The sequence below is a fragment of the Chanodichthys erythropterus genome, chromosome 10 (genome assembly GCF_024489055.1).
Source record: "Chanodichthys erythropterus isolate Z2021 chromosome 10, ASM2448905v1, whole genome shotgun sequence".
NCBI classification, from domain to species: Eukaryota; Metazoa; Chordata; class Actinopteri; order Cypriniformes; family Xenocyprididae; genus Chanodichthys; species Chanodichthys erythropterus.
Window position 1 is genome coordinate 29390901 of NC_090230.1, and position 11247 is coordinate 29402147.

Below are 11247 nucleotides of genomic sequence, written 5' to 3' on the forward strand. Positions count from 1 at the left end.
CATACATACATACATACATAAATACACACTATAATGAAGCTATAATCGGACACTACAGGCAAAAACACTGTTTTTTCAGGCACCTGTCAATTTTGAGATTTTGCGTTTTTTGGTTTTTCAGACTGGTGGGAAAAATAAATCTAAAATACACTTTTAAATGTATGTTTTATAGCACTTCATCTATTTGCGTCTTTAGATTTCAATTACAGTAAATATCTATTTTCTCCAGAAATCTCCACTTCAGCAGAACTTACATACATTATCAGGATTACCAGATCAGGACGCAGACAAACTGGCTAAACCGACCGTCTGCTAGCCGCCTCACGTCACAGAACTCAGATAATTCATAGCACATAGAAACACTTTCACCTAGATATTATTACATATAGACTGTGTCTGTACCTCGAACTAGTAAATACAAAAAACTTCCGAAACCTTTTAAGGGTAAAAATTTAATTGATGTTCAAAAAATGAAAATCACAGATAAATCAGATAAACAAATGATAAAGCTTGGGTTACTGAATATTAGATCTATTTCTTCAAAAGCACTTATTGTAAATGAAATTATCACAGACAATAAACTAGACTTGCTGTGTTTGACAGAAACCTGGCTAAAACCAGACGATTACATTACTTTAAATGAATCTAGTCCTCAAGGTTATGATTATCGACACAATCCTCGACAGAAAGGCAAAGGGGGAGGTGTTGCTGTAATTTATAGTAATATATTCAGAATCATTCAAAAGAATTTCAAATATAATTCCTTTGAAGTGATGGTGCTTTATGTAACATTATGTAAGTTGACATTTGTGCTGGCTACTGTATACAGACCACCAGGGCACCATACTGACTTTATCAAAGAATTTGCTGAGTTTCTATCAGAGTTAGTACTGGCTGCGGATAAAGTCCTTGTTGTTGGTGATTTTAATATCCATGTAGATAATAATAAAGACGCATTTGGATTGGCATTTGCAGATATTTTAAACTCTATTGGAGTTAAACAACACGTGTCAGGACCCACTCATTGTCGCAATCATACCCTAGATCTAATACTGTCGCATGGAATTGATATTGATGCTGTTGAAATTCTAGAGCAGAGTGATGATATATCAGATCATTATCTAGTCTCGTGTATAATACAATTAGCCAAGGCTGCAAAACCACCACCCAGCCATAAATATTGTAGAACAATCACGTCTGCCACTAAAGATTGCTTTATAAATAATCTCCCCGAGCAGTTTCATCGCCTTAGTATACCTGACAACTTAGAAGAACTCGATGCTGCAACAGAAACTATTGGCTCTCTCTTTTCCAGCACATTAGATGCGGTCGCTCCTTTACGTCTAAAGAATATTAAAACTAATCCAACGCCGTGGTATGATGAGCACACTCGGGCTCTAAAACGAGCTGTTAGAAAAGCTGAACGTAGTTGGAAGAAAACAAAACTAGAAGTTTTTCGCCTTTCGTGGAAAGAAAAAATGATTGAGTACAGAACAGCCATAAGAAATGCTAGATCTACTTATTTTTCAAATCTCTTAATAGAAAACAAACATAATCCTAGGTATTTATTTGACACAGTGGCTAAATTAACTAGAAACAGAGATTCAACTGCTGACGTTTCCATAGAGCACAGCAGTAATGACTTTATGAACTTCTTTACTTGCAAGATTGATAATATTAGAGAGAAAATTATAAACATGCAACCGTCTACAGTTTCGCTTCAGACAGTGCACTGTAGTGTCCCTGAGGTAAAACTAGAATCATTCGCCGCTATAGGAGAGGAAGAATTATCTAAACTTATCAAATCATCAAAATCAACGACATGTATGTTAGACCCAATGCCGACTAAACTACTGAAAGAAATGCTTCCAGAGGTCGTAGGTCAACTTCTTGATATAATTAATTCATCTTTAACACTAGAACACGTGCCAAAAACCTTTAAGCAGGCTATTATCAAACCTCTTATTAAAAAACCTCAACTAGATCCGAGAGATTTAGTAAATTACAGGCCAATCTCGAATCTACCTTTTCTGTCAAAGATACTAGAAAAGGCAGTTTCAACACAACTGTGTTCCTTTTTAGAAAGAAATGGAATCTGTGAGGATTTCCAGTCAGGATTTAGACCAAACCATAGTACTGAGACTGCTCTCGTTAGAGTTACAAACGATCTACTCCTATCATCCGATCGTGGCTGTATTTCTCTATTAGTGTTATTAGATCTCAGTGCTGCTTTTGACACTATCGATCATAACATTCTTTTAAAAAGACTTGAAAACTATATTGGCATTAGTGGAATTGCTTTGGCATGGTTCAAATCATACTTATCTGACCGTTATCAGTCTGTGGTAGTTAATGAAGAGATGTCGTATCGATCACAGGTTAAATATGGGGTACCACAAGGCTCAGTATTAGGACCGTTGCTTTTCACTCTGTACATGCTGCCCTTAGGAGAGATAATTAGGAAGCATGGTGTTAGTTTTCACTGCTACGCTGACGATACTCAGCTCTATATTTCCTCGCGCCCTGACGAAACCTACAAATTCACAAAACTAACAGAATGCATAGCTGACATTAAAAACTGGATGACAAGAAATTTCTTATTATTAAATTCAGAAAAAACTGATTTCCTAATCTTTGGACCAAAAACTACCTCACGAAAAAACCTTGAATACTCTCTAACACTTGACGGGTGCTCCATTAAACCTTCGTCCTCAGTTAGGAACCTGGGTGTGCTCTTTGATACCAATCTTTCATTTGAAAGTCATGTTTCTAGTATCTGTAAAACCGCCTTCTTCCATCTAAAAAATATATCTAAATTACGACATATGCTCTCAATGACAAATGCGGAACAGTTGGTTCATGCATTCATGACCTCAAGACTAGATTATTGTAACGCTCTACTGGGTGGTTGTTCTGCTCGGCTTTTAAACAGACTACAGTTGGTCCAAAATGCAGCAGCTAGAGTTCTTACTAGAACCAGAAAGTATGACCATATTAGCCCAGTTCTGTCAACATTACATTGGCTCCCTATTAAACATCGTATAGATTTTAAAATCTTGCTACTTACTTATAAAGCTCTAAATGGTTTAGCTCCCCAGTACCTAAGTGAGCTCTTAATGCATTATAGTCCTTCACGTTTATTGCGATCTCAGAATTTAGGCCAGTTGATAATACCCAGAATATCAAAATCAACTGAAGGCGGCAGATCCTTTTCCTATTTAGCACCTAAACTCTGGAACAATCTTCCTAGCATTGTTCGGGAAGCAGACACACTCTGTCAGTTTAAATCTAGACTAAAAACACATCTCTTTGCTCTTGCATACACATAACACATTATCAATACATTAACATTTTTCAAATCCGTTAAAGGATTGTTACGCTGCAATAATTAGGTCGGCCGGAACCGAGAACATTTCCTATAACACTAGATATACCTGTACATCAGAATAAGAATGGCATCTACGCTAATATCTGTCTCTCTGCTTATCCTGAGGTTTGCCGGGTGCTGGATCCAGGCCGTATCCAGGTCAGATGGAGAACCTGCGTCTGGACCTGCCTACAACGTAGCCCAGGATCCCCGTATCCGCTTACATATATTTATATATAATCTATTTTTAATCTCTATAATAAAAATGTACAATTCAGATTTTGATCTCCATATACATTTACATATATATATCTTCCAAGGGGTTTTTTCCCTCCTAGGACTTTTTTCCCAGTGCTAGCATGCTGGGTTTTTCTCCTGGGGGGTTTTTTCCACCCCTGGAAGTCAGCCGACATTGGCTTAATGTAGCACCATCTTGTATATGTTACATATTACCACGCTTGTTTGTACAGTTTTAACCACTTCCCATTTTTTTTCTGTGCTTCTAATATGTAAAGCTGCTTTGAAACAATTACCAATTGTAAAAGCGCTATATAAATAAATTTGACTTGACTTGACTTGACATTAAACTTTACAGTTTTATTCTATATCTATATTCTGAAGGTTTTTACAGAGGGCTTTGTTGGTATATAATTAGCCTGATGCAATATTTTATGCAATATTTTATTCCTAACAAAATGGTGAATTTTTTTTTTCTTCTGGCTGTTGATAGTATTTTCTGATTTATGGAGTGATAAAAGGAGATATCCAAAATTCCCTCTGTAAAAACCTTTTAATTTAATATGTTCAAAAAATTAAACGAGAATTTTGAACCTGAGTTGAACATACAATATTCAGATTTTTGTTCTAGAAATATATGCAAATTAGTGCATATTTAATTAGATAACGCCTCATTTGAATATTATAATTTTTCATGTAATCAATCAGCTGGGGAAATATGGTGATATATATTAGTTAATTTTTTTTTACTCTATTCACCTGGGGTGTCTCGCTTTAGGATGAATGCCACACATAGATTTCATCACATGCAGTGAGAGAATGTGAAGAGCTGCGAGGATCAGAAACGTGCGTATGTACAGTTGTAAAGAAAGCTATTTTATTTTGACAGTATTAAAGCTGTTTATTGTGTTTGAACTGGTTTTGGTGAGAGGCTCTCCATACAAACACGAGATAACCGCGTGTAGTGAGACTCCAGGCCGCTCGGGGGCAGCAGAGCGCGGCGCTCCTGCGCAGAGACGCGACGACACACGCCGCATCAGAGAAGGACATTGTTGTGTTATTTATAATCATCGGATTCTTTCAAACTGTCAGATTCTTCGAAGTGTTTAATGTTGTCGAGGATCGGAAGCACGTGTCTGTGAATGTGTGGATGATGGTGGAAAACTCTCCGTCTCCTCTCCCGGAGAGAGCGATCTACGGCTTCGTGCTGTTCCTGGGGTCTCAGTTCGGGTTCTGTGCGTCAAAATCTGTTTATAAACATCTGATTTTATATGATTGTTTGTCATTACAGACAACTTGACTGACTTTTGTTCTTTACTTTGACTCAACTGTTTGTTGCTCATTTGTAATTGTCTGAATAAAAGCCTCTGCTGAATGTGCTCCTTCAGTGCTGTATGTGCTGTGGGCTTTTGTTCCTGACGACTGGCTTCATTCCGCTGGATTGACTTACTGGCCTCAGAAGTGAGTGAAACTCTGTTTAGATCTTAAAGGATTAGTTCACTTTCAAATCAACTTTTCCTGATAATTTACTCTCCTCCATGTCATCCAAGATGTTCATGTCTGTCTTTCTTCAGTCGAAAAGAAATTAAAGGGTTAGTTCAGCCAAAAATTAAAATTCTGTCATTAATTACTCTCCCTCATGTCGTTCCACACTCGTAAGACCTGATTTCAAAACACTGCTTCAGGAAGCTTCGGAGCGTTATGAATCAGCGTGTCGAATCAGCGGTTCAGAGCGCCAAAGTCACGTGATTTCAGCAGTTTGACACGCGATCCGAATCATGATTCGACTCAAAAGATTCATAACGCTCCGAATCTTCATGAAGCAGTGTTTTGAAATCGGCCATCACTATATAAGTCGTTATTTTGTGTTTTTGGCGCACCAAAAATATTCTCATGGCTTTATAATATTAATATTGAACCACTGTACTCACATGAACTGATTAAATATGTTTTTGGTACATTAATGGATCTTGAGAGAGGAAATGTCATTGCTCAGGGCTCACTGAGCCATCGGATTTCATGAAAAATATCTTAATTTGTATTCTGAAGATGAATGAAGGTCTTACGGGTGTGGAACGACATGAGGGAGAGTAATTAATGACATTATTTTAATTTCTGGGTGAACTAACCCTTTAATTTCTTTTCGACTGAAGAAAGACCGACATGAACATCTTGGATGACATGGAGGAGAGTAAATTATCAGGAAAAGTTTATTTGAAAGTGAACTAATCCTTTAACGTCCTGCACTCGTCTGTTTTCAGATACTGGGCTCTGGCGGCTCCCATCTACCTGCTGGTCACTTTAACCACCTGTTTTGTGCTGCTGTTTGGGGTGAATATGATGAACACGGCTCCGCTCGGATCAGTGGACAACATCACAGGTGAAAAGCTTAAACTTAGAAAAATTTGTCCTGTGAACCGTTTTGAGATTGGACATTGTGTTACCATGGAAACGGTACTTTAAAACCTTCTAGCAGCTCAGTTTTGTGATATCAACTTCAGAATATATGTTGTATAGAATAAAAATGTTTGTTCCGTGGGTTTGCTTTACAGTAACGTCTATAACTATTGCTTTCACTGCCGAGTGTCTCAGCTCTGTGTTCCCTGAATTACATCTATTCTCAAACACAGTGAACAGGTTAAACCTCTTGCGTGGATAAATGAAGTGATTTCTGGTTGTTTGTTTAGATCGCTATGCCAGGAGTCAGTGCACGGCTGAGGATCAGGAAGGAGTGATTCCCCGACTCAGAGACGTTCCCGTCAGTGAAATAAACCGCTTGTTTTACCTGGATCCCCCCGAGCCGTGAATATGTGTGCCGGCGTCGGCCTCTGTCATCAGTGCAGACGTGTGGCGTTTGCTCAGGGTTTAGAGGATCAGATCCATCAGCCGCATGTGACAGGCCTGAGATTTGACTTTCTGATGAACCTGAGCGGGCCGCCGCGACCCCGCTGACCCCTGACGGACTCATGGACGTTAAGCAGTTAAACAAAACTGTAAAAAACCCAGTTCTTAAAACATCACTGCATTTTCACATCTTCCTCAAAAACTAAGTTCCTGTTCCTGTTTTTTTTGCTGCTGCTGTGCTCGTCATGTTGTGTGGCTGTTTGGTCGGACCGTGACCTCTGTGACCTCAGACTAGAAGTGAAACGGTCATCTCACTATCTGCCCATCCGTCTGCAGCAGGTACGTGTTCCTGCTCGTCCGCACCTGATGACCCTCATGAGTAAACACGCCGGTGTCAGGTGGCCAGTCACCAGTTAACCTGTGACCCTCGACCCCGTGACCTGCAGAAAAACAGACTATTGTTTTTTCCTTTTCTCATGTTTATTTTATTAGAATATTATGGAAACTTGTTTCCGCCACGGAATAAAAATAAAAACGTTTTTATCACCGTTATGACTTCTCGCAGTTCCGAGTTTGTTTTGGAAAAATTGCAAGAAAAAGTCAGAATTCCTTTATTTTGAGTTGGAAACAAGCTTCCATAAAAAACAATGACTTTCTTTAGATTCTCATTATTATTAATGTTTCTTTGCATTATTCGAGCACACACTGCCGCTCAGCCATCGATAGTCTAAATAAGCAAAAGCCCGTTTTTAAAGTTTATACACTGTTATAATTATTAATAAATTATGGAGGATTCAAATACATATTGAGCAATTTATGTCTTTATTTGTGTTTAGAGTTCCAGCAATAACAGGCTTTATTTCTCTGAAGTTATACAACACAGATTGTTTTAAAGCAGCTTCACCGTAATAAACATTCAAAGAATGATTAGTTACAATAATGATGTCATGGAAATAATGATAACACACAAATGAAACACTATCGGGGATAATATGTAAAGACACCTTAAAGACGTTCCCAGATGTGGGATGATGTGAACGGATGTTCCTCAGATCAAAGGTGTGTTTTCTCTTTGATGGCGTGACCCGACCTGTCGCGCCGTGTACCTGCTCGGCTCAGGTGAGAATCTCCGTGGATCAGCGCCGCTTCCTGTAACATAGCGCAGTGTTTCCGATCCTCATTCCCACGGCTTGTTTCCTAAACGGTGTTCACGCACAGCTCACGAGTGAGTTCATGTGATGCAGATCTGTCTTTAGTGGCTGTGTGTTTCACCATCCTCGTCTTCCTCAGAGCTGGACTCTTCATCGTTGTAAAAGTGCAGCGTGGCCTGAACGGGGAAACTGGCCAAAACCGTCCTGCCCAGATGAGACAGATATTCCTGCATCCTGGATCTGGGCAGAAACAGCCTGCGGATGGATGTGATCCGTCAGAAACAACAAACAAGAGCTTCTGAGATCTAATGAACATGAAAGTGTGACTTATGAATGAAGCTTCCAGACCTCACAGGATGATGGAAAACATCCTCAGACGCCTGGATCCGCCGGGAGCCTCCAGAAACCATCTGAACACAAGAACAGACACTAGAACTTATAAAACAGAAAAGAAACAGGGAACGTTCTGGCAATGTTCTTCCAGTAACGTTAATAGAACGTTCTTTCAGAGTTATCTGATCTTTAATGATGTTCTCAAATCGTTATTTATCGTTATTTTCTGAAACCTGAACGCTTGAATAACATTTACTATTGCTAACATTTAATTACTATTTTTTTTTAAAATGTTCCCATAATGTTTACAAAATGATACAATTTTTCTTAACGTTCGCATAACCAAGAAAAAACGTTTTTAAAACATGCAGAGAACAATCAAAATATTGTCAACAATCACAAGTAACGTTTTCATAAAGGGAAATTGGGAATGTTTGTAAAACTTTCTTAGAACAAACTTTTGTTAGCTGAGAAGTGAAATAAAAATGTTACTTTATTTAATTGTGTCTCTCTTGTTGAAAGATCCCACGGTCTCCATATTGCAGGACAACTATCAAAACACAAGACAGGAGAGATATTCACACTGAACTCTTTAAAATATGAAAACAGGAATTAATCTTAAACTCTTACCCGACCCTCTGGACCGCGTGCACACTCGCCGGCAGCATCATTCCACACTAACTGCGCGCGCGCTCCCGCGCACTGATGAAGGCGCGCTCCAACACGCGCGGTGAGGTGGGCGTGTCCTGCGTGCACCCGCCAATCCGACATCAATCAATAAAAATAAACACTTACAGCAGCAGTTCTTGTGTTGTAATATATCTTAAAATCACAGAAACACTGGTTTGAAGCTCGAGTCAGGAACACTCGTTTATTTTGTCTTTGGCAGATTGTATGGCGCTGTTCTTACAGTGTTTTCTTTCAGAAATGATGAGGCACAGCTGATACTCACTGCAGCACGATTTACTTCAGACACGTTTGAGGTTTGAAGGACACTTCATCTTAAACACATGTCGATTATAAATCAAGTAAATCATTCTAAATTTGAGTGAATTGACTGCAAATATCAGTGGTTGCTGCCTTAAAAATAATAATATTATATAATAATAAATATTGCATAACAAATAAGGTGAGAAGTTCATTTTAAAATACTCCATCTGGTGTGTTAAATCTCTTTTTCTTAGGATTCTGATGTAGATGTTACATGTGATTTCTGTGGGACTGAGAAAGAATGAAATGTTTTTTAACTGCATTAATGGCAAAATGTTTTGGATAGATTTGGAATGTTTCATTTGTAAATGCTTAGGCATGAAAGGTTACTTTTCTGAAAAATATATATTTTTTTAATTTAATAGACAAAGATGACCACCAAATGTGGCCTTTATTGTTAATCTTTGATTGATTATGGGGAATACCATATACATAAACAGAAAACTAATTTTTTTGTTATTACAGATATGTGAAGCTTTTATGCTATTTATATGATGATCTCATACCTTTTTTCCTTTTTTCTTTTTTCCGTTTATATATTTTTTTATTGTTTTTTATTTTATACTATTTCTTTTACTATTATTTTTTCCCTTTTTTTACCTGTATTATTATTTATATTATACTGTATATTTTCTATTTCTATTTGTTGTAGTCTATATTTGTTCAATACTGTTATACTATATGTTGTAAATCACACGAACGGTGGCCGCTAGAGGACGAGAGAGACGATGAAGGAAGAGTTAGTTCATTCAAAAGTTAAATTTCTATCATTAATTACTCTCTCTCATGTCGTTCCACACCCGTAAGACCTTCCTTCATCTTCAGAACACAAATTAAGATATTTTTGATGAAATCGGAGAGCTTTCTGTCCCTCCATAGACAGCTACACAATTGAAACTTTGATGATTCAAAAAGTTCATAAAGAGATCAGGAAAGTAATCCATATGAATCAAGTGGTTTATTCCTAATTCTCTGAAGAGACTCGATTGCTTTTTATGATCAACAGAATTCATTTAGGCTTTTACTCACATGTAAACATTGATCAGCGATCATAAACAGAAGCTCAAGTGAACCTGAATGATGCACAAGAACAGACCACTTCCAGAAGCTCAAACGTGATGCGTAACACGAGAATGAACCTCATTGGTTCTTGCTGAAGCTCAAACGTGATGCGTAACACGAGAATGAACCTCATTGGTTCTTGCTGAAGCTCAAACGTGATGCGTAACACGAGAATGAACCTCATTGGTTCTTGCTGAAGCTCAAACGTGATGCGTAACACGAGAATGAACCTCATTGGTTCTTGCTGAAGCTCAAACGTGATGCGTAACACGAGAATGAACCTCATTGGTTCTTGCTGAAGCTCAAACGTGATGCGTAACACCAGAATGAACCTCATTGGTTCTTGCTGAAGCTGAAACGTGATGCGTAACACGAGAATGAACCTCATTGGTTCTTGCTGAAGCTCAAACGTGATGCGTAACACCAGAATGAACCTCATTGGTTCTTGCTGAAGCTCAAACGTGATGCGTAACACGAGAATGAACCTCATTGGTTCTTGCTGAAGCTCAAACGTGATGCGTAACACGAGAATGAACCTCATTGGTTCTTGCTGAAGCTCAAACGTGATGCGTAACACGAGAATGAACCTCATTGGTTCTTGCTGAAGCTCAAACGTGCTGCGTAACACGAGAATGAACCTCATTGGTTCTTGCTGAAGCTCAAACGTGATGCGTAACACGAGAATGAACCTCATTGGTTCTTGCTGAAGCTCAAACGTGCTGCGTAACACGAGAATGAACCTCATTGGTTCTTGCTGAAGCTCAAACGTGATGCGTAACACCAGAATGAACCTCATTGGTTCTTGCTGAAGCTGAAACGTGATGCGTAACACCAGAATGAACCTCATTGGTTCTTGATGAAGCTCAAACGTGATGCGTAACACCAGAATGAACCTCATTGGTTCTTGCTGAAGCTCAAACGTGATGCGTAACACCAGAATGAACCTCATTGGTTCTTGCTGAAGCTCAAACGTGATGCGTAACACAAGAATGAACCTCATTGGTTCTTGCTGAAGCTCAAACGTGATGCGTAACACAAGAATGAACCTCATTGGTTCTTGCTGAAGCTCAAACGTGATGCGTAACACCAGAATGAACCTCATTGGTTCTTGCTGAAGCTCAAACGTGATGCGTAACACCAGAATGAACCTCATTGGTTCTTGCTGAAGCTCAAACGTGATGCGTAACACGAGAATGAACCTCATTGGTTCTTGCTGAAGCTCAAACGTGATGCGTAACACGAGAATGAACCTCATTGGTTCTT

The 11247-nt window shown here is 38.7% G+C and overlaps 2 protein-coding genes across 3 annotated transcripts; one reads left to right on the forward strand and one right to left on the reverse strand.

The window, feature by feature from the left end:
- Positions 1–4576: 4576 nt before the first annotated feature.
- On the forward strand, positions 4577–7215 carry pigp (phosphatidylinositol glycan anchor biosynthesis, class P). The gene is made up of 4 exons (XM_067398918.1): positions 4577–4839; positions 4993–5065; positions 5866–5984; positions 6292–7215. Exons 1-4 carry the CDS (start codon positions 4755–4757, stop codon positions 6408–6410), a joined length of 396 nt encoding a protein of 131 aa, XP_067255019.1. The 5' UTR covers positions 4577–4754; the 3' UTR covers positions 6411–7215.
- On the reverse strand, positions 6848–10117 carry ripply3 (ripply transcriptional repressor 3). 2 transcript variants are annotated; one of them, XR_010896284.1, is made up of 5 exons: positions 8563–10117; positions 8425–8482; positions 7948–8009; positions 7453–7854; positions 6848–6888 (listed from the first exon to the last, which is right to left on the reverse strand). XR_010896284.1 is itself a non-coding variant. In XM_067398917.1 (4 exons), exons 1-4 carry the CDS (start codon positions 8601–8603, stop codon positions 7701–7703), a joined length of 315 nt encoding a protein of 104 aa, XP_067255018.1. In that variant the 5' UTR covers positions 8604–10117; the 3' UTR covers positions 7404–7700. The 2 variants fall into 2 exon arrangements, 1 of the variants encoding a protein (XP_067255018.1); XM_067398917.1 differs by lacking the exon at positions 6848–6888 and having other exon boundaries at positions 7404–7854.
- Positions 10118–11247: the final 1130 nt, after the last annotated feature.

Bases quoted from the DNA above. Each gene is read 5' to 3' on its own strand.
- pigp (XM_067398918.1), top strand. From the start codon at position 4,755: ATGATGGTGGAAAACTCTCCGTCTCCTCTCCCGGAGAGAGCGATCTAC. The intron at 5,066-5,865 runs GTGAGTGAAACT...GTCTGTTTTCAG, and splicing joins TTGACTTACTGGCCTCAGAA to ATACTGGGCTCTGGCGGCTC. The intron at 5,985-6,291 runs GTGAAAAGCTTA...TTGTTTGTTTAG, and splicing joins ATCAGTGGACAACATCACAG to ATCGCTATGCCAGGAGTCAG.
- ripply3 (XM_067398917.1), bottom strand. From the start codon at position 8,603: ATGATGCTGCCGGCGAGTGTGCACGCGGTCCAGAGGGTCGG. The intron at 8,483-8,562 runs GTAAGAGTTTAA...GTGTTTTGATAG, and splicing joins CACGCGGTCCAGAGGGTCGG to TTGTCCTGCAATATGGAGAC. The intron at 7,855-7,947 runs GTCTGGAAGCTT...ATCCATCCGCAG, and splicing joins GTTTTCCATCATCCTGTGAG to GCTGTTTCTGCCCAGATCCA.